Source organism: Alligator mississippiensis, chromosome 4, assembly GCF_030867095.1.
Source record: "Alligator mississippiensis isolate rAllMis1 chromosome 4, rAllMis1, whole genome shotgun sequence".
Lineage (NCBI taxonomy): Eukaryota > Metazoa > Chordata > Crocodylia > Alligatoridae > Alligator > Alligator mississippiensis.
The window spans coordinates 45188917-45215244 of NC_081827.1; the positions used below are offsets into that span (position 1 = coordinate 45188917).

General features: G+C 40.2%; 1 protein-coding gene across 3 annotated transcripts in view; it reads right to left on the reverse strand.

Moving 5' to 3' along the window:
- PTPRZ1 (protein tyrosine phosphatase receptor type Z1) overlaps positions 1-26328 on the reverse strand; it is a 231067-nt gene that overhangs the window by 65295 nt on the left and 139444 nt on the right. For all 3 annotated transcript variants that reach the window (XM_019492006.2, XM_014601009.3, XM_019492008.2), the window contains exons 3-10: positions 25101-25280; positions 24108-24259; positions 22994-23089; positions 21627-21693; positions 19464-19621; positions 18712-18862; positions 3530-3714; positions 2626-2752 (exon numbers count right to left, since the gene is read on the reverse strand). In XM_019492006.2, coding sequence (XP_019347551.1) covers positions 2626-2752; positions 3530-3714; positions 18712-18862; positions 19464-19621; positions 21627-21693; positions 22994-23089; positions 24108-24259; positions 25101-25280 — 1116 coding nt within the window. The remainder of the gene's footprint in view (positions 1-2625; positions 2753-3529; positions 3715-18711; positions 18863-19463; positions 19622-21626; positions 21694-22993; positions 23090-24107; positions 24260-25100; positions 25281-26328) is intronic.

The window sequence follows — 26328 nt, forward strand, 5'->3', positions numbered from 1 at the left end:
TTGGTCTCCTGATTTGATTTGGATTTGGAGATTCGGCCGTTGAATCAGGCCAAATCTTCTCCACATCGAATCAGCACCCGAAGCTTCACACAGCCCTACTAGGCATCATAGATGCAGAATAGGATTGCTTTCTTAAGCCTTGACATAAATCTGAGGTAAGCAGCCATCCAGTCTTAGTTGACTTAGGTGAAAATAAGATCTGGGTCTAAAATATTTTTTACCATTTAAACTTCTAAGTATGTTCTTAAACCAACCTATTCTATAATTTTAGGATATTTTTCACCCAATAAATTATCCTCAGTTGCAGGCCACAATACACAATAAATGATATTGTAAGAATACACGTAAACATGCTTTAAAACCTTTAAATGAACCACTTCTATTTTCCACATTATCAACAGAAACAGCATTATAAGCCACCCTTCCCCTTGGGGAAGCATTTAATATATACTTAATATCAGTTATAAAGAAGTTACAAAGAACTGCTGTCAGTATGAGATGCTGTATAAGGAACAAAAGTTTTAGTACTATATCTTACATTTTTTTATGATAAACTCCAGTTGACATGCTTATATAGAAAAGTGAGAAGGTGTGTGTTTAGGTTCACTTCCTGTGTCAGCTGAAGCATATACGCACCAATAAAGTATAGCAGAAGGTACTTCAAAGCTTTCATAATTATAAAAAATATTATCTTAAAGAGTTAATAAATGTATTTAGATTATCATTCAGGAGCCACTTCCAAGAGCAAATAATTGAAATTTCCTTAAAGATGGGTAGGGCAGTTAGCTACACAATTCTCATTAATTTAAAAAATAGTTGTGTGGTTATATCTTTTAGCTGGTTTTGAAAATTTATCCAATATATTTTTATTTGTATAGACAGAGCACTTCAAGATTCTTTAGTTCTAAACAATATTAAAAAACAAACAGTAAACAACTATAGGGTAAAATCTTGACTAGTCTCTTAAGGTCTGTACGCACTGCAGCAGCTGTGGTGCATTCCAGCCACAATGGTTTGAGCATGCCACATGCATGCCCTGCCCAACCAGGCCCATGGTCTATACAGAGAGGGCATGTCTACACAAGATGCTGACTGCACAGTAGCTGAATAATATCACAAAGCAGTGCATCACGTCATGGACAGTGTTAATATGCTACTGCACAGAATTATTAGGCTATTGTGCAGTAGTGTCACTTAAAAGACATTTGCCAGCACTACTGTGCAGTAACTCCAGTTACTGTGCATTTATTTAGTACTTGGTAATACAAATACTAAATAAATACACAGTAATGATTGTGTAGTAGCATCTCATGTAGACAAGCCCAAAAAGATGCTGGTGAGGCTGTTTTGAGGCTGAACCTGGTCTCAAACCCTCAGTCTCTGGTTTGCATTACAGCAGCCAATGGTAGCTGCCATAGTAGTCTTCTGGGTTTGAAGCTGTGTCTTTAAAGCTTGTGTGTTTTAACCTCTAAACACCCCATATAACAATGTGTTATCTTATGCTTAGATACAATTACTTTCACACAATCCACATAATAAACAGAAACTGAAAGAGCTTATATAGGGGTCCTAGGCATATTGTGCTAACTTCACTGACTTCCTTGGAATTACACAGATTCAGCTTTACATAGTCCATACTTTTACAAAAAGAATGAATATGATGATAAGCAGAGCTAAGGTATACTTGAACACCATGATGGCCTGTTCCTATGATTAAGGCTACGATTGTGTCTGGGTAACTTTTAGTACATTTTTCAGCAGCTTTCCAAGAAGAAAATTAATATTCATAGGAAAGTTACAGATCATACTTGCTCTGTGCCTACAACAATTAAACTGAATGAAGTCCTATAGTGGGAACACTACTTCCTTGGAATTGCATCAGGAGAGTCATGGATTTTATTTCATATTCGTTGTTGTTTCCATAGCTCCCATGACAAAATTATAGCTTTACTTATGATCAGTCCACATGAAAGGCCCAAGCTGATGGCCACAAAAGTAAAGGTTCTCTGTTGTGGTAGAAAATTACCAATGACTAACTTACAAGCAGAAGAGTTAAATCTGGCTTTGAAATCAACAAGAGAATTGTTAGCATTTTTGATCATCATGATTCAACATTAAGAAGCAAGGGAATTCCACCACCCTGTGTTTTGAAATCAAACTCCAAGTGCTCATATGTAAAAAAATTTCAAAATCAATTCAGATACATATTTTAAAATCATATTATCTTTTTAATTTTTTGCTTTACATTTTTATTAAGTATATTGACATTTGGAAGCAGAAGTATGCTGAAACCATAGATAAAAAGTTTCAAAGTGAAATAATTTCAAATATGATCTGAAATAATGTGCAACTGCTTCAAAATTTTTTTAGAACTAAAAAAGAACAATAAAAATTAACTGCACAGATGGTGTTATTTAAAGTTTAAAATGAATGGAGAATTACATACTCAGTGATAGAAAATGAGTGACAAAAAGTCTCATTAACTACATTTATGGTTAACACAAATGATTTTGAAATTTAATTTAATAGCATTTGGGTAGTTAAGCATTTCAACTGGTTTGCAGGCAAACTATTTCTCCTAATACATTTTATCAGAAAAAGAATTAGGTTCAAGAGAACACTTACCTGGACCATCTGGAGGTGTATCAACAATGACTTGGTCACTGTATTTTCCAAATAGACCATTAGAGCAAATAGCAACTATCTGAAGAACGTAACTTGTATTGGGCAGCAGATTATTTAGAATAGCTCCCTAAAAGAAAAGTAATGGTTAAGCATATAAATGGGAATTTCCAGCACATTAAAAAAAAGTTAGAACATCTTTTCCTAAAATTGTTGTTTTCTTCCATGAATCAATGAGAAACAGTTCCAGTATATTCTAATATGTGACACTTACATTTTGGTGAGAAAAACAGGCAAAAAAACCCTTTAAAACTAGATCGTGTTAAATGTCCTAATGGAGAATACTGAACAACTGGACAGAGCACATTTTTCCTTGCTGAATACTAGTTTTAGACTGCTATTTTTTGTTCAGTGTATGGCTCTTCAAAGGGAGTGATTTTTTATATTGGTAAAGCACCATCAAATTACAAATAAATCAATATTCATAGTAGTCTCTCTGGTATCATTGTTCACATTCTGAATCTTTATTATTTGCCTATGTATATTATTCTATACATTACTGATCAATGGGGTAGGCTCTTCACTGTATGGAGAAAGAACCACATGATTAGTAAGACCGGAGCCAGACAGCACAGCACTCTTTAGTTGGTATGACAGAGAAAAAGAACAGAAGTTTAAGGAAGCCATACTACCTCAGTGATGACAGCTCTCTCCCATACAGGTTTGTTTTTTTTAATTTGTCTCTGAGGCTCCATAACCAAAGAGAGAAGTGGAGCTTCTCTGAGCAGCACCCAAACAAATTAATTTTCATTGAATAAGCTCCGTGACATCATTTAATCACCCAGCATAATTCTTTGTGAATGCTTCACTACCTCCACTGTGTATGAAACTTGAAGAGGTTAGTTACCAAGTCTTGATATCCATCTGTCAGAAACTCATGCTTAGTCTGGTCTTCTCCATCTAATTGCTGATAAAAGACAGCAAATCTGTCAATCATAGTGTCATACACAACTCGAGGTCGATCCCAGGTAACAAGCAGGCTAGTATAGTTCTTTGGATCAGCTTGGACATTTTCTGGTTCTGAGCTGCAAACTTAAAATAATAACAATAGCGATAACAACAGCAACAACAGCAGCAATAGCAATAGCATCATTTTAATAAATAACATCACTAATTCCAAGTACTGAAGGGTTAATTCACATCCCACAGAAGTCAGTACAAGTCTTAGAATTGCAGAATCATAGAAAATTAGGGTTGGAAGGGACCTCAGGAGGTCATCTAGTCCAACCCCCTGCTCAAAGCAGGACAATCCGCAACTAGATCATCCCAGCCAGGGCTTTGTCAAGTTAGGCTTTAAAAACCTCCAAAGATGGAGAGTTCACCACCTCTCTAGGTAATCCACTCCAGTTCTTCACTACTTTCTGAGTATGAAAGTTTTTCCTAATAGCTAAACTAAAATCCCCTTGCTGCAACTTGAGACCACTGCTCCTTGTTCTGTCATCTGCCATCACTGAGAACAGTCTAGGCTCCATCTTCTTTGAAAACACCTTTTAGCTATTTAAAGGTTGCTATCAAATTCCACCTCAGTCTTTCCTAGATTAAATAAGCCCAGTTCCCTGACAAATCATGTGCCCCAGTCCCCAAACCATTTTGTTGCCCTCTGCTAGACTCTCTCCAGTTTGTCCATATCCTTTCTGTAGTTGGGGCCTCAAAACTGGACACAATATTCCAGATGTGGCCTCACCAGTGCCAAGTAGAGGGGAATAATTACTTTCCTCAATCTGCTGGCAACACTCCTACTAATACAGGTCAGTCTTCTTGGCAACAAGGGCACACTGTTGACCCATATTCAGCTTATTGTTCACTGTAACCCCAGATCCTTTTCTGCAGAGCTGCTGCTTAGCCAGTTGGCCCCAAACCTGAGCAGTGAATGGGATTCTTCTGTCCTAAGTGTAGAACTTTCCATGTATCCTTGTTGAACCTCATGAGATTTCTTTTGGCCCAATCCTCCAATTTGTCTAGGTCACTCTGGGTGCTTCTACATTAACACACTTTAGTTAATGCACATTAAATCTAGTATCTCAATTGTGAGGGTGACTATACACGTGCTCCGGGGTGGTGGTGGTGAGGGGGGTGGGATGGCCTTAATTGCAGCAGCTCTGAGAACCGCTCTAATTAAATCGCCTGCAGTGTCACATGCATTCAGTGTCCCGCACTTCAAAATGGTGGTGGGGGTGCTTTAACTAAAGCGTATAAAATGAGCTTTAGTTTTAAGTGCCTCCACCACCATTTTGAAATGTGGGGATGCTTAATATACGTGACACAGAGGCTGCTGGAGTACACCAATTAGCACGCTCCAGGAGACTTGCATTAACTGAGTCTGTTCCAACATGTGCCAATAAGAACACGTTGGAGCAGAGGTCCATCATGTGTATGGGTGCCCTGGGGTACTAGGAAAATGCGCATTAGTCTGTCTTAATATGCATTATCTAAAGAGAATGGTTTTTAAGTTACCCTTAATGCACATTAGTCTATTTCAATGCTTATTAACTAAATATCATGGTTTAGTGATGCTTTAATGTGCATTAAAATTGACTAATGCGCATCAAAGCACATGTATAGACATGCCCTCTGAATCCTAGCCCTACCCTCCAGGATATCTACTACTCCTCCCAGCTTGGTGTCTGTGGCATGGCACTGTTGGTGCCTGCCACTTTAAGGACTCAGCAGGTACTTGATTGCAGTGGCCATTTTAGATCTCTGGCCACCTACATAAACAGAACAGTCCACTGCTGGAGGGTCAGGCAGCAACATCGCCTGGCTACAAGGCTTTATGTATCACCCTGGAGGTAAGGGCAGGAGCTGTAGGGGCTGGCTTGGAGGCTCCTGGTCCTGAGCATGACCTAAAACTGTACCCTGCCAGGAGTGGGTGGCCTGGTGGGGCTCTCAGTGGCATGGGAGCCCTCAGGAAATACCAGGCCAGTTATCACCCCAGTGAAAGGCAGGTCGGGGCACCTTAATAACCCCAGCTCCCACAACCGGGTGAGTTACCCGCTAGTAGGGTCCAGAAGGTGAACCCAGGAGAGAGTGGGGCTATAGTTTTGGAAACCTGTCTTGAAATCCCCTAACTGGTGAATGCTGGGGCCAGGACCAGAAGGGTTGAAGGCCCAGGGGCCCACCACGAGGGACGCCCAAAGGTGAGGGCCTGGGGTTCCAACGGGCCTGAAGGCAGGGCCTGGGCCTGTGTAGCCAGAGGTCTCGGGGGATCACACCCGTAAGGGGGAACAGATCAGGGAGCTAGGCAGCCCGGAATGAAGGCAGAGTAGGCCGCCTGAGTGGAGGGATCTTGTAGGGGTCTGGACGGGAGGATTCTGGGGCCCAAAGTGGGGCCGGTGACATTAAGAACAGTGGATGCCATCTGCAAGGCTTGGGCTGCGGTGTAGGGGAGGAATGGAGCCGCCGATAGTGCCCCCTGACATTGAGGCAAGAAATGGGCAGCCTCCCATTTAATTAACAACTTAATTAAATGTTATCAAGGCATGGCAGGAGAGAAGGAGGGCGGTTGGCCCAGAACAGGTGGGTGGGGCATTGGTAGATTGGCCCCGAGAAGGCCCCCTGTTACAGTGTCATCCATGAACTTGCTGAGGGTGCACTCCATCCCATCTTCCAGAGCATTAATGAAGATACTGAACAAAACTGACCCCAGAACTGACCCCAGGGGCACTCCATGTGATACTGGCTGCCAATTAGACCTTGAACCATTTATCACTACCTGTTAAGCCTGACAATCTAGACAGCTTTCTATCCACCTTACAGTCCACTCATAGAACCCATGCTTCCTTAACTTGTTTGCAAGAATGCTATGGGAGATGGTATCAAAAGCCTTGATAAAATCAAAGTACATCACAATCACTGCTTTCCCCACAGCAACAGAACCAGTCATCTCATCATAGATGGCAATCAGGTTGGTCAAGCATGACCTGCCCTTTGTAAATCCATACTAACTGTTCTGAATCACCTTGTTCTTCTCCAAGTGCTTGGAAATGGATTCCTTGAGGACCTGTTCCATGATTTTTCCAGACTGAGCTGACACTGACTGGTCTGTAGTTCCCTGGATCCTACCTGTTCCCTTTCTTAAAGATGGTCACTATATTTGCCCTTTTCCAATTGTCCCAGACCTCCCCCAATTGCCATGACTTGTCAAAGACAATGGTCAGTGGCTCTACAATCACATCAGCCAACTGTCTCAGCACCCTTAGATGCATTGCATCCGGCCCCATGGACTTGTACATATCCAGCTTTTCTAAATAGTCCCTAACCTGTTCTTTCACCACTGAGAGCTGCTCACCTGCTCCTCAAATCGTGCTGCCTGGTGTAGTACTCTGGGAGCCTGTGAAGCCCAAGGTAAAAAAGGCATTAAGTAGTTCAGTCTTTTCCTTCTCATCTGTCACTAGGTTGCATCCCCCATTCAATAAGGGACCCACACTTTCCCTGACTTTCCTCTTGATCCTGACATAAATGTAGAAACCCTTCTTGTTACCCTTCAAGTCCCTTGCTACCTTCAACGCCAATTGTGCTTTGGTCTTCCTGAACTCATCCCTGTATGCCTGAGCAATATTCTTATACTCCTCCCAAGTTGTTGGTCCAAGTTTCCACTTCTTGTAAGCTTCCTTTGTGTTTCAGCTCACCGAAGAGTTCTGTGCCAACCAAGCTGGTCTCCTGCCATATTTACTATTCTTCCTGCACATCAGGATGGTTTGTTCCTTTGCCCTCAGTAGGGTTTCTTTAAAATATAACCAGCTCTCCTAGACTCCTTTCCCCATTAGACTGGCTTCCCAGAGGATCCTGCTGATCAGTTCCCTGAAGGAGTGAAAGTCTGCTTTTCTGCAGTTCAGGGTCCATACTCTGCTCTCCTTTTTTCTTTTTGTCAGGATCCTGAACTCAATCACCTAGTGGTAATTGATGCTCAAGTTGCCATCTGCTTCTATATCCCCCACCAATTATTCCATTTGTGAGCAGCAGGTGAAGAAGAGCATGGCCCCTAGTTAGTCTCTCCAGGAGTTTATACATGTGCTCTGGGAGTGTGTGGGTGTGGGGAGGGGGAATTGAAGTGTGTGGGTGTGGGGAGTGTGTGGGTGTGGGGAGGGGGAATTAAAGTGCCTCCCTCTAATTAAAGCACCTGGAATGTCTTGTGTATCAGTGTCCCTGCACTTCAAAATGGTAGTGGGGAAGCTTTAGCTAAAGCTTATCAAATGATCTTTAGCTAAAGTGCCCCTGCTGCCATTTTGAAGTGCGGGGACACTAATACACAAGATGCTGGAGGCTGCTGGAGTGCAGTAATTACTAGGGGTGTGAGAAGGGGGCCTTTTAGATTGGGATTTGGCCCAAATCAGGGACAGTGATTCGATTCATTGATTCGGATCACTGCCCCTCATTCGATTAGTCCAAATCCAAATCTGAAAATTCAATGCTGATTCAGAGAATCAGCAATTCGGACATAGACACAGCTTTAAAAGTTTTTTGTACATACCTTGAGATAGCAGGTGTGGCTTATGATCACTGCGATGCTGGGGTGCAGGTGCCCCTCCCAGACCCAGGAGACACCAGTCACTGAGCTGGGGTAGCACGGGGGGTGGGGGCCCAGCATGTTCCCTGATGGACCCAGAAGCGCTTCTGGTCCACTGCCGGGTCTGCTGCCGAGCATGCTGGGGAGCTCCCTGTGCTTCTGTGGGACGCTCCATGCAACCTAGCACTGTAACACTCACAAGCCCCTGCTACCTCGAGATATGTAGAAAAAACATTTAAAGCTGTGTCTATGCCCGTATCTCTGAATCTCTCTGGATCGATTTTGGAGGGTTCCCATTTGATTCAGAGAGATTAAAGGGTCCTCTGATTTGATTGGGATTCAGAGATTCAGCCACCAAATCGGGCCGAATCTCCACTGAATCAAATAAAGGACTAAAGCTTCGCACAGCCCTAGTAATTACCACACTCTAGCAGACTCAGTTAATTGAGTCTGCTCGTGTATAGGCGCTCTCCAACACTTGCACCAGGAGTAGTCACCTTATTCATTTTCATGGGAGCTCAGTGTAGCTCTAAAACTAGTAAAGTACTTAGTCTTCCAACTAAGTAAATGTGACCTAATGTTTCTCTTGAAAAGACAGTTTTCAGCTGCTTATTACTTCGTATGACTCTTGCCATTAGGATTGAATTTTTCATTGTTGGGTACCTGCCTTCAGTTTAAGAATTTTCTTTAAAATTTTAGTATGTAATGAAAGGCTGTGTTACTCATTCTATTATTTCACTTATTATATCATTTCTATTACCTCATTTCAGCTACCAAATGTTAAAAAAATTACTAATAGAAAGTTTTCAATTCATGCATAACTAATTGGCTGTGAAAAATGCAGATATTTCTTAACTTATTCAAATCTTGTTAAGATTTACCATTTGATACAAGGGATTAAGTTTATATCCCTTACTTAGAGAAACATATAGAAAATGTATATTTAAAGCCACATAGTCTATTTAAATGAAATTCAAGGATATAAGGAAAAATATTCTAAAACACTGTACTTTTTTTGCATATGACACCCCCCAAAATAAGATACATGCTTTGTTTTGGTATGAAAAACCTTCTTTTTTTTTTCCCCCAGAGTCATGGTCAAAAGTTGACTGCATGGGGAGAGTATAATTTTCATCTCACTTGCCCTCCCCTAGCTGGTCAGTTTGAAGGTAATGCCAATTTGGCAACAGCTACAAGACGACTAAAACTAGCTCTGATACTATAGAGTGGACTCTACCCCTGCTATATGCTGGCCAGAGAGATGGGAGTGAAGCATAGTCCCATTCCATTATATCCATGCTTCCATTCCAATGCAGAAATCAGCCTCTCTGATTAAGTCATACTCCCTAATTTTGGCGGGTAATTTTTGGGGGAAAAGGTGCATGTGGTATATGAATAAATAGGGTAAGTATATAGATCAGTAGTTCTCAGTTTAGAGCAATAGCTCAAAACCTGCTGTAGACCACTATGTTACTCTGCCATCAAACTTTTAATTGAAAAAGAGAGAAATGGTTAGGGTGATCCATGGATCAGCTGCTGACCACTTAGCACACCCTGCTCAGCCATGACTGGTTAGTTTTGAGAATCACTGACTTAAAAGGTTAAGAGAGAATCTCTTACAGTTTCTTAAAGATTATAATACAATTCAGAGCATACTTTGATATCAAACTTTTTGAGGACAAACCTGAAGTTTTCACAGGAATGAAAATCTAACTTTGATCTTTTAATTAACTTTGCAAACTGCCTTTTGAACACAAGAGGGCACTCAAAATTATGCACTGTCTTAGAAGATCAAATTTCTACTGTATAATGAATTGTTGGAAAATTACTAAATATTTTATTTACATAAACAAAACAAAGATGATGACTAAAATTGTATTCTTCTGAGTTCACAGTACATTGCAGAATGTTGTAAATTATTCTGAAATCTATCTTCATGTGAGTTCCCACATTTAAGATCTACTGTGATGTGATAATTTCTTTTGAGAGTCTATTACTTTGGTTATAATATAACATGTGTAATCTTAACCCACTGTTTACTCTCAAATGACTAATTCAATTCCTATTTTCAAATGTTATTATTCAGAAATGGGGACGTATCTGTTTAATTTTATAAGCCTGAAACTTTTCTTTCTTCACTGGGATGTTGTTTGGTGCATCTGTTCTTGTTTCTTGTCTGTGGGTTGACCCTTTTGGATAGAGTAGGGTATAAATCTAATAAGTAAATAATAATCACATTAAATTGTCTTTTCAAACCACTTTTAATTCTATTAAATGCATATTGTTGCTATTTTAGTACATGTCCACCAGATGGCAGAAGGATATCAATATGCTTTAACTACGCTCACTCATTTGCTCTGGTCATAGTAAACCACAAGGGAGAAAATGCAACCTCTGAGGTGTTTTTTTAACATGTTTCCTTGTCCCTTGTGTTTTCAAATAACTTTTAAAAAACTGTTTTAAAAAATAAAATATAACCAAGATTACCCAAAGTAATTTTTGTTTAAAAATAATAAACCTCCTCTATTTCCCTGTCTTCATTTTTTCCTGTTCTATACTTACACTCCACAGTTTGTTCATAGCATAATGTATTTTTTTCTCTAATCTCTAGATTATGTTTTCCCTCAGGTTAATTGAGAGAAAATTTAATGGAGGGAAAATTTATTTTATAATTAAAAGATTTTCTCTAAAATATTTTCTAGCTCTGTGTGTGTATCTGCCTGTTCTCTTTGCTTTTTCCTAACTTTTTCTATTTTTTTTCTAACAGGATAGAGATCTCTCTCTGTCTCTAGACCTTTCCTCTTGATCCAAGTTCCTTTACTTACTATATTCCCTATATACATTCTTCTTTACCTTCACAACAACCTTGAATCACTTCCTACTTCTCTTTACCCACCATTTATCCACCTAAGTTATAGAATCATAGTAAGTTAGGGCTGGAAGGAACCTCAGGAGATCATCTAGTCCAACTCCCTGCACAAAGCAAGACCATCCCCAACTAGATCATCACAGCCAAAGTCTTGTTTAGCCAGGTCTTAAAAACCTCCAAGGATGGAGATTCCACCACCTCTCTAGGTAACCTATGCCAGTGTTTTACTACCCTTCTAGTGAGAACATTTGTCCTAATATCTAACCTAAACTTTCCTTGCTGCAACTAGAGATCGTTGCCCCTTGTTCTGTCATCTGCCATCACTAGCTCCATCCTCTTTGGAACCACCCTTCAGGTAGCTGAAGGCTGCATACAAAGTGAAATAATGTCCCCCAGGGTGGAGACAGTTTTAAGTATAAAGACTCTCTACACTTCCCAGTTTGTAGTAGTGTGAACAGTAAAGGCGTCTTGTTCCAACTCCAAAGATGTGAAGTCACATCGTTAGAATCATTGAAAATTACAGTTGAGAGGGATGTCAAGAAGTCATGTACTCCAACCCCCTGCTCAAAGCACCTCCAACTGTATCATCTCAGCCAAGGCTTGGGTCTTAAAAGTCTCTAAGGATGGAGATTCTACAACATCTCTGGGTAACCTGTTCCCATGCTTCACCATGGTATTAGTGATAGAGTTTTTCCTAATATCTAACCTAAACTTCCCTTGCTGCAACTTGAAACCGTTGCTTCTTGTTTTGTTATCTGCCACTGCTAAGAACAGTCTAGCTCTAACCCCTGTAGCTACTCTTCTTGTAGTTGAAGGTTTTTATTAAATCCCCTCTCAGTCTTCTCTTCTGGACACTAAATCAGCCCAATCCCCACAGCTTCTTTTCACAAGTCATGGGCCCTAGCCCCCTAATCATTTCCATTGCCCTGTGCTGGATTCTCTCCAAATTGTTCATGTCCTTTCTGTAGTGGGGGGTCCATACTTGAATACAGTACTGCAGATGTGGCCTCACCAGTGCTAAATAGAGGGGAATAATCCCTTCCCTTGATCTGCTGGCAACACTGCTACCAATGCAGCCCAGTATGCCATTAGCCTTCTAGGCAACAAGGGCACACTGTTGGTTGGTATTCAGCTTATTCAGTTATTTGACTTTGTGCTTCTCCATCTTTCTGTCCCTTTTCCTTAACATCCATCTCTGGTCTTCTTCTCCCCCACATTCCTTCTCTTTTCCAATGCTGTCTTACTCACTCTACTACTCCGTTCTTTTGGCTTCTCACTAAAGTCTGTTCAGTAATGGGAAGCCAAGCCAGGAGAGAAGGGGTCAAAATCAATGCCTACACTGGCTCCAGGCTTTTGCTTATTAAGTTTCTGTTTTTTTGAGAATCCTTCTAGACAGTCTTTAATGAAGGTAGTTCCCAAATCTGTCAGTAATAAGGAAAAATGCTTATTAAAATTAACATATCTATTGGAAGTCTTTGTGTCTCATATAGCACAGGTATCCACAATTAGGTTATAGAGTGAAGGTATAAGACATTCAAAAGAAGTCATAGGCTTTTCAGTGTTCATTATAAGTAATTTAGCCTATGTCTCCTACACTTCTGCTTCTTTCAGAGTGTAGGAAACATGGTTTAGTTAGACCAAGTAACTTAGACAAGGACATAAGCAATGTTGCAGGGCTGTCAATGTATAGAAAGCAATAGGCTGTTTCTGTTTACCTGGATGTGTGGGAAAGAACTAACATACCTTTCTATTTACTTGGGAATATAGAGTCTGTCCATGGTGAGGAGGAGAGGAAGCAATGACAAGAGTTTTGGCAGTCTTAAATGTTATCAGTGGCTAGCTCTTCCTAGGCAGTCTTACAGCAAGTTGCGGCCATAGCATCGTGGCAACTGTATGTACCACTGCTAAAGTTTAAATCATTACTTTAAATCTTCTAATGTAGTGTTCAACAATAAGTAGGTCTACTTATGTTCTCTCATGTTGCACAGCTAGTGACCCCAAGAGCAACAGGTTTGGTAAGAGCAGGAAATCCTACTTAACCTGGTCAAAGAGATCAGATGAATTTGGTCAGAAGTCCAGAGACCTCCATAGATTCATACAGTTTAGACCAGTAGCCTTCAACATTTTTTCATTTTCAGACCCCTAAAAAAATTTACACTGCTGTAAAACAGGATGTTGGGAGGAGCAATAAACCTTAGGCTAATTAATTTTTTTTTTTTTTTTTTTTAGAAATAGATTTTGTTCAGAAAATACGGATTCATCAAAGCAGAAACATGGAACCAGATCCTATTCCACCTATTAAGCATCTAAATGGATTTCTACCTTTATTCTATTCTACCTTTAAGTATCTGAAAAACAATTAACACAAAGTGGATGAGTCTACTGCCTACTCACTGCTTTCTGTGATAGTCTTAGAAAGCACTATATCACAACACTAATATAATTATTATAAAAATAGTGGTCTATGGCCCAGTATCTGCATGAAATACGTCCAAGGAATTTTGAACTTTATGCAGCTCCAATTCTAAGGAAAATATAATATGAGTTTAAAAGAATGTTATGATAGAGCAGTGATTCTCAATCAGGACACTAGGGTGCCTTGAGATCCTTTAAAGGGTGCCACGGGGTGCCTCGTGGTGTCAGCACTGCTAGCTGTGGAAACAATTTACAGTATAAACCCAGAGATTTCAAATAGGAATCTGTATCATTAAAAACATTCTGACCTGGTGTTGTCTTTCTGAATTCTCTGCAACAGAAAAATTGCTTTACTATTTACTGTAGTCAAAAAAGGAGATAAAATGAAGAACTGGCATTCTTCAAGGGGTGCCCTGAGTCTCAACAGGTTGAAAATTGAAAAAAAATCTACAGGCAAATTTTTATATCTTTACTGAAGCCAGGTGAGATTTCCAAGAGTTATATTTTTACATATACCCACAGGCACTGTTGGATCTGAGTATACTTGCTGAAATGTTATAAAATCAGCTCGGTCTGTCAACATTATTTCCACATTTTTAAGAACAACAGCTGATTAGATGAACACCTTGCTGGGGTCATTTGACCCCAGTTCTCTTTCCTGACATGCAGGGGGTCAGACTTGATGATCTGCTCAGGCCCCTTCTGATCTTACCAACTGTGAAACTATGAAACTATGATTTTATAAATAGATTTTTATGTTATGTGAGCTTGTGCAGGTAAAGGACTAAAGTTTCCTTGAAAGCTTTACGAGTTAGACTTTGAAGCATGGCCTTGTTAAGATTAGTGTTTAAAGGAGATTAGGAGAAGTATGCCATATAACAATATTACATATAACACTATGCAGGCCTGGAAAATTAAATACCTCTCACATCTAAAATATAGTTCTTCCAAGGGCAAGGTATTGGAGTTGGAGTAGCAGTGTGAAAATTCTTGATAACTAATTCCTGAACCAAGTTTATAATGCAACAGAGAGCTTATTTTCCATGACTAGTAATCAATTAGTCCCTATAAGAATATTCTACTCTGTTTAACAAACAGTCTGTATTACTAAGAATAATAAAGTGAGATTTTATACTTACTCAAACAGGAGAAAGTGTGGACTCTAACTTTCTCAGTATAATATTGTAAGAGGCAAGAATGTTTTTGAGTGCATCTTTTACTGGACCAACTGCATGGTTGTGATAGACAAGATTTTGAATGCAAGTCAATATAACATACCCATTTGAAAAGTTATCTCTGGCCATGTCTGTACGAGATGCTGACTGGCCAGTTGTTACTGCACAGTCATTTAGTACATGCATAACCAAGTACTAAATAACTGAGCAGTAATCAGCATTACTGTGCAGCAGCATCCTGGCACAGCTGCCTAGTGATGCTTACTGCGCAGTAGCTTATTACTACTGTACAATAGCATCGTGTCATGGTTCGTGCCCAGCCATGCTGCTGCTGCATAGTAACGAGTCAGTATGTTTCACAGCTCCAGGTTTTCTTGTGTAAATTAAAGGGAAGTAAGCTATGACAGCTCAGTTATAGCACATAAAAAATGTGAGTCTGTTTATACATGGGATTTAGTTTTTCATGTTTCACTTGTTATATATAACATTTTAAAACTCTTCTGTAAGTATCTTTAGGAACAAATGTTAATGTTCCTCAAATACTGTACCTTCAAGAACTCAGGTGAACATAATTTTAGATATAAAGGGTACATCTACACGAGACACTATGGCGCAGTAGCATTGCTGGGCACTAGCTGTGCAACGACTGTACTGGGCAGTAGTGACAAGCACAGTAGCTCATTGCTCCTATGCAGGAGCATCGGGAAAAAACGTGTGGTGACAGGACTGCACAGTAACACCGGTTACTGCGCAGTCATTTAGTATGTGGAACTGCACAGTCCACTGCTCATGTAAATGTGGCCAACTGAGAGTTATATTGAAGGAAGCTAACTGTGGCCCATCAGGAATATAAAGCCATTTGCTATTATTATGGACAGTTAACGCTTTAGGTTTTATTGTGAAATATGCACAGAGAAGGAGTATTTGGACTTTTAGTAGTGCCTGTTTGTCTCTCCTTTTTGTCTAGACCAGCATGTTTAATGTACCATTATTTTACTTTAAGTATCTACTGTGAAACAAATATTGAATGTGTTTGTTCCCATAGTGAAATGAAGTCCAGCATATATATTTTCTTACACTCAGTAGATTAAAGATGCTTTGCTCTGTGTTATACAAAACTATCAGCCAAATGTGAAAAAGTCTATTGTACTACCTTGAACCTGTAAACTATAGTAAAACTTATACTCATGCAGTGTTATGTATGAAATTTTAATGGCACAGCAGTCCGGCCTTTTGGATACTCAGTACAAAATAATTAACCATTAGTAGGACTGAAGTTATTCCCAATTTACATTGATATTAATGAGAGTGTAAAGGGGCTCTGCTCACTGTAGGATGGAACATTTTCTCCATATACTTTTACAGAAGAGATTCTGGTAATATATCTGCTTGTCAAGAAGTGGAAGTGGTTGGATGCCAATCTCCTCTGTAGTATTACCTTTCATCTATGTAAACCCACACATTACTAAGGGTTGGCACAGAGGGCTTTCAGGTGTGGTAGGTACTGGAAAACAGAAGCTCACTCTGCAGCACAATCTCCTGTCTAGTCCCTGTTTTCCTATGTGGACATCTACATAGGGGTGACACAGATCACATTCACATTAACTCCCTTAGATTTTCTGCTGATGCTAGTGAATTTCAGGGGCCAGTCATTGGTAGCAGTGCTATCAAAGGAAGACAGAGGCCAGTTAATCAAAACAGGAAGGAGTGCCACCAGTGCAGACAACTTTTGTCTCCATGGGATCCCTTGTTCATGACATTCTTTCTCTGTGGATTCATTACAAGAAGCCACAGGAGTGAGAAGCCCTCACCATGGCTGACACCATGGAACCCTAAAATAGAAAGGAGGAGATGCCACTCTGAGCTTACCTTCAAATTTCTTCTTGGGAGGGGATAATCTTAGTTATTTTCCAAATCAAATTTCTCCAACTAAGGCTGATTGCATAGTTTTCATATAAAAGTACTAAGCATGCAAAAATCTGATACTTTAACACAGCAGTATATTTAATAACTGAAGCTCAATTCTAACAAATCTAAAATTCTTTCCATAGTCCTATCCCTATGTTTCAAGTAATCAAACACAGCTTAATACATTCTTACGGAGCTTTCTGACAAAAATTAATTTCTTGGTTGACACTAAGTATGAGAAATTTCAGCTCCCAGAACAATGATTTTCAGATATTTATGAGAAGTACAAAGCACAGCTCAGAACTGAAGCTTCATTTGATTAACTACTAATGAGGCAGTAAGTCCACCCTATACTGCAATATTTTAGTGCAACTGATGTCCCATGTATGTGACTCAGTCAGGTAGGTCTGAATACCCAACAGTTGCTGACTTAGAAATTCCAAGCACAGAGCCCTTCAGCATGTGGAAATATTAATACAAATAAAACTACAGTACTAAAACATAGTACACAGAAAGAGTTGGGCATCTAGGAATGGGACTCACAATAGATAACATGCTGTCTGAGTGGACCCTTCAAAGAGGCAATAAGAAAGACTGAAGAGGGTGTGTGCTGAAATCCTACCCATATCTGGGACAGAGGTACCTCCTTGCAGCGCTCACTGAGATACTTTTGTAAAATCAGGATTCCCAGCTGAAAACTTTCTCCCAGACATAAGCGCCTAAATAGTCCTAATTGTATTTTAAAACTAGAAGACTCAATCCTTTTTTTAAACACATGCTCAGTGAGTTTCCTAGACATTAGCACACTCACCCAGGAAGCAGAAGACCTGGTATCTATGCCCTTTGCAGTTTGATGGGTTCACCCAAACAACCCACCTCCTGGAGTATCCTAACTCCTAGGCTAAGGGCAAGAAACCAGACTTGTGCACCTGGATTGTGCACAGAGACAGGGAGGTACTCTCTACCGTTCTGTTGAAGCTAAGTCTATGTACAGCAAGGAACAGAAAACTGATGAAGCCAGAAAGAGAGAAAAAGTGGGAGAATGACGGTATAGCCAACCTCCCGAAGGTTTACACAAATAAGAACTAAAAATGCATTGAAAATGAAGTCCCCTTTTAGCCTTTGAAATAGCAACACTGATCAGTCTTAAAGCACACATTCATGGAGAAACAGATAACTGATGTGGTCTCAGTACATGTTTTCTGTTGTTGCAAGAATTTCATTACTGTATCTAATTCAGCATGATTTATGAGTAATTAGTGTTTTTTTTCAAAGTAAAAGACAAAAATATAACATGATTTATACGCGAAAATAAAGCTTGTGGCTTTTTTTCTATTTCAAGTTAAAATATGCATTAGGGCTGTGCGAAGCTTTGGTCGCTGATTCAAGGAAATTTGGCTTGATTCGGTAGCTGAATCTTCAAATCCAAACTGAATCAGAAGACCCTTTAATTTCTCCAAATCAAACTGGAACCCTCTGAATTGATTCTGAAAGATTTGATGATTTGGACATAGACACAGCTTTAAATTTTTTTTCTACATACCTCAAGGTACCAGGTGGCTCATGAATGCTGAGACGCTGGGGTGGATGGAGCATCCCACAGGAGCGCTGTGGGGGGTCCCCAGCGCACTCTGCCGCAGACCTGGAAATGGACCAGAAGCACTTTTGGTCCACTTCTGAGTCGTTGGGGAGTGCACAGGGTTCATCTCACGTCCCCCTCGCTAGGCGACTGGTGCCTCCTGGGTTTGGGGGGGCACCCAGGATCACCCCGTGGCTGATTGCCAAGCTGGGTTGCACAGTGGTGCCGCCAAGTCACTGCCAAACTCACCGGGGGGGGGGGGGAGCTCCTGTGGGTCTCTCCATCCACCCCGGCATCACAGTGTTCATGAGCCACACCCAGTAGCTCGAGGTATGTAGAAAAAACATTTAAAGCTGCGTCTATGGCCAAATTGCTGATTCAGCATCAAATCTTCAGATTCGGATTTGGCTGAATCGAATTGGGACAGCGATCTGAATCAAATCACTGTCCCCGATTCGGGCTGAATTGGGATTGAATACAGCCCGTTTCGCACACCCCTAATATGCATGTAATTCTTAGGGTTAATGTCTGTACTTAGAATAGCTTATAACCCATAAAGTAATCATTCAGTAAATACCTGCTTCATGAATTTCTTCTTGTCCAGTGTATGAAGAAAACACCTGCCCAGAGAACTTATATTGTTGCTTTCTAAAGTTGTTTTGTAGGTAATCCATAAGCATGACATAGCCAGACTGTTGCATTGTAAGGACGTCACAAAATACAGCCAACTAAAGGAAAAAAAGGGTAATTCCTATAAAAAGTCTGGAAAATTAGCTAGAGTCTGAACTAAACTATAACCTTAAGCAAAGGGTGGTACCTAAACTGTCCCAGAGTAGTAGTAATTCCAGGAAGCATTGCAATTCAGAGATATACCTCTAGGTTACAATTATGCCAGTGCTTCCTTCTTGCCTTACAGGCTGGTAGTTTACTGAAGCCCTCCATGACTAGTAAATTATTAGTTTTCCTATGCCAACTCAACTATCCCCCTGATGGAGCCAAAGCTCTGCTCATTCTCTATCCTCTTACTAAGAGGAACATTCAAGCAGCTTTTCCTATTCTGCTATACCACGGCTGAGGCTTTAGATAGTTTAGAGGTATAGGACATGTTTTTACTCCCTGGCACACACTCAGAACACAGTCCTTAACTAAAAAAAATGTTAACACAAACAGGTTTTTAATTGCTGCATGTACAAGTGAAAAGCTGGATAAATGAAGCACTAGGCTGTGAAGGCTGGAAATCAATGCCATGCACTTTTATCATATACATGAAAATTTATTTTCTTTGAACATAAGAATAATTATTCCTTTTGCATGGGTTAAATGAATTACCTGGCTTTCAGAAATTCCTATGGTATCTTTAAACACAATCCATTCAACTGTCTCTGAGCAGGGAGGAGTTGACAATGATCCATTATAAGTATAATATTTGTCTGTTGAATTCGGCAAAAGGTTCAGCAAAACAAATGGCTCTAAAGCAGCCTGTTTTCCTGAAAAATATTATTTATATTCAGATTGTTAAAAAATTAAATAAAAGATGAATAAAACAAACATGGAGCTTCCAAATTAGCTAAGCTTTGAGTAAGGATGTTTTAAAAATGAAAGACTGGACCCTTTGTGCTCAACTTTAAACACAGATCCTATAATAAGAATTATTCTTGTTCAGCAGAAGAATCTAAAGAGCCACAGTGGAAAATTGAGGTTGAATAAAAAAATTCAAGTCTCATGTTCAACAGCGTGCTTAGAGAAACAATATCATGGACCTGGTCCCATAAAATATTGCATGTTTAACATGTACTAAACTCATAGGCTAGGAACAGAAATTAGACATAAATAGGTTTAAGTGATCAGAAACTAGTCCATATCTCTGTCACAACGGAAGTTCAGTACACACAAACCGCTTTCATAATAGCCAAAACTGTTTTATGATAAACCTGGATGGATGCAGTATCAGACTTAACTGATTTAGGTTAAATACGTTTATTGAACTTCTGTCCCAGATCTCCACAATATTCAAGTTAACATAAAGTCCCCTAGCATCCTAGGGTGCTTTCCACACCCTCTACAAACCCTTCCTTCATAGGGTGAGCAGGCTAACCTTGACCCAAGCTATCTGCTCGAGTTGACCAGGGAAGTATTCTCTAGCATCCCCTGGCTTCTGGCCTGGGCCACTGCAGGCATGTGGCTGCATTTCCGGAATCAAAAGGGAATGTCTGTTCACTTGCTTATCCGTTCAATCTATGCAGCTTAGACTAACCTGCAAAGATTTAATTGATTCAGCCTCAGGCTTTTTGACTGTTTGTACTTAGCCCTAGTCAGGGTTGTTCACTATCTCAACAAGTCTTACCCTGTGTAAGGAAAAGAGGATACTGAAAAGGGTGTATGGCTTGACTTGAGTCTGGGGAAGCATTACATTTTTAATATAAAGAGGCAAGGGTGATATTCTTAGGGTGGTATCTTCTAAGTTGGGATAGAGTTAGACAAGCTTTCAAAAGCAAGATGTTCTTTATCAGGTCAAACATTTTAATACACACACTGTATTTCATCTAGCCTAAAGAAGAATCCTTTCTGGGAAGCAAACTTGTTTGAGATAGTAAATGGGAAGGGCAGCTTGAGGAACACTGTTCCACAAGAAGGAGGTGAAGATCACCTTGTGAACAACATCCCCCTTTGTATACATCTATATCAAGGACTGGGACAGAGAGGAGGAACATTCCAGTTCATTTGAATGTTCTGGGATCCTGTGGAAAATGGACATAATCCAGTAACATAAATAGGGATACACACAAATATTTGGTAGATTATTATATGACCCAGTACGCTGATAAATTAGGGGCCTGGGTAAGGAAGAGCTTATTTAGAGTCAATCCAGAGAAGTGTGATGTGTGTTTATGACAGCAACAGGAAACTGCAAGAGGAACTATCAGAAATTATACCGATTTCTTCCAATTGGAGAATTTGACAGCTTTGGGAAAACAAGCACTTCTATGAACTAATGTCTGTGTGGATTTAAAATACCACTAGTCCTTTTTGATGCTATACTGGATAAAATTTAACCCATATCTATTTAATTCATTGTGTGCCATTATTACTATCTTCAGTACAGCATTTAAAAACTTCCTCTTCTCAACAAATATAAATTCATACTTATTTCTGCTACTATACATTAGCTTTCAGTTTTATAGTTACATCTCTCTTTGATTTTCATTAAAATTTTGTTACAAACTGAACATATTATTCCATATACTTGAAAAAAGTTATATGTATCCAGTTTGTGCCTCAAGCTCTTCTTTCTTTTTTCAAATATTAATTTGTGGAAGTACAACAAATTTGTTATACAATTTGTATGTGTGTATGATTTTTATTTTTTTAACAACAATCGATCAAATCCAGCTTTGTGAGTTTAATGGTTCACAACTGTGTCACTAACATTTACATATGAATTCAAAAGCAGAATTTGCCCTAACCAATAAAAATGCTGGAAGAAAAACTCACCAAAACGACTAACACTGTCTACTCCTTTAATGATTGCTTCATAATCCAGATTATCTTCAGGAACAATCTGTTAAAGAGAGATTGAAGAATTTATTTTAAAATTGTGATTCACAAAAGAACTGAAAGTTATAATTTACTTCAAATGACTATAGATGATTCAAAGATCAACCAAACACATCTGACAAATGTCTTTTTCGTTGAAATGAAATGATAAAGATATACACATTAGAGGTGCACTGATACATTGGTTCCATATTGGATTGGCACTGATATAAAGAAAATTGACAGCATCAGCAATTGGCTTTTTTTGGCTGATGTGACCCATAATGTTGCCAATAAATGCCCCTTGCAAGCATGCAGCTGCAGCGCAGCATTCAGGCAGCCAGGAACACAGTCTGGCAGCATGAAGAGCAGCTGAGTCTGACTGGTAAGTCTGTTGTGAGAGAAGGGACATGTTGAGGGGGGAGCAGATTAAGGCCCCAGTGGTGAGGGAGGGAGTGGGGCTGTGGCGGGGGCAGGCCCTGCACAGCCAGGACAGGGTGCAGAATGGAGCTCTGTGAGTGGCTCACCCAGCGGGCCCAGGGTGGAGGGCGGCTCCTGCACCCTGGGAGGGCATGGGGAGCATGTTCCCTCAGATCTGCACATGGGGCAAGGGTGGGCTGTGCTGAGGGCTGGGGGTGGTGCTAGGCTCTTCCTGTCGGGGGGGGGAGGGGCGGGCTGGGCCAGGGCTGCACACGGGGTGGGCGGCAGCGGCTCTGGGAGCAGGGCTACGGTGGATTTTGGGGTGGCTATAGCTGCCTCCCCCCCCCGTAACTCCTCTCCCAGAACCGCTGCCACCTGCTCCGAGCACAGCCCTGGCCTAGGCCCCTGGCGGGAAGAGTCTCGCACCACACCCAGCCCCAGCCCTCAGTGACAGCTTGCCTTCACCCGTTTGCAGATCCAAGGGCACCCCCCACCTCTCCCATGCTCTCCTGGGGTGCTGCCCCGGGGTCCCTGGACAAGCTACTCATGGCTCTGTCCTGTGCCCTGCCCCACCACAGTTGTACAGTGCCTGCCATTGCCCCAGCCCCACTCCCTCCCTCACCATGGGCACCTTCCCTCCCCCGAATCCGTTCCCCCACAGCAGATTTATCAGCCCAATACTGCTCTCCATGTGGCCAGGCCTCATATCAGCAATTGGATAGGTATTGGCTAGTACGGCTTGTTAAAAGTCAGCCATTGGTATCGGCCCAAAAAATCTCTATCAGTTCACCCCTAATAAATATATTTTAATGCAATTTATCACGCAAAAGAACCAGTTAGCTTGATTTTGGATATTTGCTATAACTCAAAGCAAAGTTAGTGTCATAGGAATAGAAAATGTTTACCTCAAACAAAATTGATAAAGCTCTTAACTTCCCACTTCTTTTAACTGCTTCCTCAAAATTTGTAAATTCATCTCCATTGTAGCAGTAGATTTGCATCTGTAAATATAATTATACATGCAAATATATATGATATAGAAAAAAAATGTATTTGAGAGAATATAACCAGAGATTTTATTTCAGAGATTTTTACTTTGAAAAAAAGTCTTAAAACAGTAACAAATTGTAATTCTAATAAATGAACCTGTTGTATATCTGTAATCCGTTTCTGTAGCCTGGTCCTGGTCCTGTCTGGCCTGGCCTGAAAAAAATTTCCCTCGTCTTCATCATGGCAGGATTTCACAATTTCTATTTTCCCCAGACTACAAGCAGAGGTGTCCTAGCTATTCCACAGCTGGAGTTTTGTAGCTTAGCTAGGCTCTGCATCCTCAGATCCCTCCTCCGATTCAGTGTGTGGAAACCTTCTACCTCAGGGCAGAGTTTGTCACTCCCCTTTTCTTCCACAGGTTATCAGAGGAGACTCTGCTCTCAGACATCTTGGTGGGATAAATGACAGAGGGTGGAAGGTTGAGTAGAACTTCTAAATTGGTCTTGCAGCTAGGAAGACTGGTTGGACTACACTGCTGAGTACTCCTAAATAATAGCTTCCCATGGGAAGAGAGAAAGGTCCTCACCAATGGCCCCTGTCCAGTGCTTGTATTTTTTATATACTTTATAAAATAAGCCCCCATGAATCTACCGTAACTTTCAGGAATTTTATCACTAGTGGGAGTTTGGCCCATGTTAGATTGTAGGGCTAGACTATTATTTGATACCAAATGTTGTCTCTTGAACAACTCTGAATTTTGAAAATCATATTTTAATTTTAGAATAGCAAACTAAATAAAATTGTATACTGGAGACTCGATTCAGAGGCTACTGAAATGAATGAGAAATCCTAGATGCTTTAAATCAAGTCCTAAGTCATTTTTTTAAAATATACAAAAAATCTGTTAAATTGGAACATGGATCATTTTCACACCATGTGTACCATAATCATACTATAAAGTAACATATTAAACAAGTAATTTGATTACTTACAGGAATATACAGTATCAGAATTTATTATAATTGTTACCTCAAGAGGAAACTTTTGTCCTTCTAAACTATGTTCAGATCCATTTGATGATCTATTGCATTTTCCCCAATGAAAAGTGATCTTGCTTGCTTTAAATACTGTATCTAAGCCACCTCCACTGACATAATAATCATTTGTCAGATTAATTTCCACTAAAGAGACAAAAAAGAATGGTCAATGGACATGTGCAAGCATTTATGATTCAAACATACAAGAATTAGGGACTAAAAGGTAAACATTAAGAAAACATATTGCAGAGCCAAGAACAGAACCTAGGAATAATGAAATGACACTAAGGAAAAGCACTTTTAGGCTAGACAACATAAAGCATTTCCTAAGAGTGAAAGCCTGTAACGTTGTGGAATAGTATTCCAAAGAAAATAGAAGTTCTCTCATTGGAGACTGTTGTAAAGAGATTTTTAGTCTATGTTCTATATCTGGAACAGCAATACTCTTTTCCCCTCCACCCCCAAGACACACTGTTGCTCCTCAGCAAGATAGAAACAACTTTTGGTCATTACTATACCAGATTCAAATAGCAAAATGAGATGACGGTTCTATACACAGAGCTGGTCCCATGATCTACTTATCGGTGAGTGGGTAAATTATTCATGATAACTTTGAAAAGTCATTTTTGTATGTTAATTGCATCCTGCAGACAGATATTATTAGTAATAATTATTATTTTGTGGTGACTGCTAAATTATTATTTAGCTTCAATAAGTACTTATTATGGGATGACACTAATGTTATGATTGCTCTGGCTATATCTTTCTATGCCCATAATTTTCATTTATATTCTTTATTTTTGTGGCTTTTCCATTACACTTGGCGGCTATCAGCACCTGGATTTTCTCTAATTGCTAAAAGCCAGAAATGCAAAACTGAAAAAAAAAATAAAATAAACATTACTGAAAAACCTCAGTAACCCATCAATGATATTTCATTTTCTTGACCCTCTATTAAACTGAAACATAAATTTTGACATGTTACCGGTTTTGCCAGTATTGTGAATGTAAGTATCTCCCAAAGATTCCTTTTCCCAGCCATGGAATTGAAGTTTCTTCAAATTTACATTTACTTGAGTAAGGTCTTCATCAATATTAATAGGAGACTGTTTACCATCATTGCATGCTGGATATTTCTTCCACCAATTATTTTGGTCCAAAGTTCCTAAAAATAAAAACACAATTAGTAAATATTTAATTGCAAGCTAATATTTCTAACTTTTACATGTAGAAAAGGGAAAATACAGAATGTCATGGGCTGCCAGAAAATTTGCAATTCTCAGCCTTCATTTGCACCTTAGCAACCAATATATATGACCTACATTCTCAATTCTAAATATCATAATTTTTAACTATCAAAAAATAATAAAAGATATCGCTTCTACCACAAGAGTTCAGACTGCGATCATCATCTGCTGGATTTCACTATCCAACACAGGGCATCTAGGGCTCACACCAAGGCTAAAGGCCTTGACTTCAGAAGGGCCAACTTCAATGAGCTTAGAAGACTAGTGGGGGAGGCACTAAGGGCCCAGAAGGTAGAGGAGATGGGAGCCCACGAGGGATGGTCGTACCTTAAGGGGGCGATCCTCCAGGCCCAAAGGATAACAGTCCCTGAGAGAAGCAAGGGGGGTAAGAGTGCTCAGGGACCCCCTTGGCTCAGCAAGGGCATTCAGCAATGCCTGAGGACTAAAAGGGAGGCGTACAACCAGTGGAAGGCAGGAACTATCACCAAGGAGGAGTACTCCTCCTCGGCCTGGGAGTGTAGGAGGGCTATTAGGAAGGCCAAGGCAGAGATGGAACTCAGGCTAGCGTCCAGGATTAAGGACAACAAAAAGTCCTTTTTCAAGTACATTGGGAGCAAGAAGAGGGCACCAAGCAATGTAGGGCCCCTGCAAGACACAAACGGTAATCTGGTGGCCATGCCAGACAAGAAAGCTGATATTTTTAACAGTTTCTTTGCCTCTGTTTTCCTGAACAGGGACCGGGGTATCCCACCTACCAGAGGTAGGGACAATCTTGGGGATAGCTGTATCAAGCCTTTAGTCAGTGCAGATGTAGTTCGGGATCTTCTGGAAGGGCTAGACATCTTTAAATCTGCAGGTCCAGATGCCCTCCACCCAAGGGTGTTGAGGGAGCTGGCAGGGGTCATCATGGAGCCTTTGGCCCGGCTGTATGAGCACTCGTGGTCATCTGGCCAGGTGCCAGGGGAT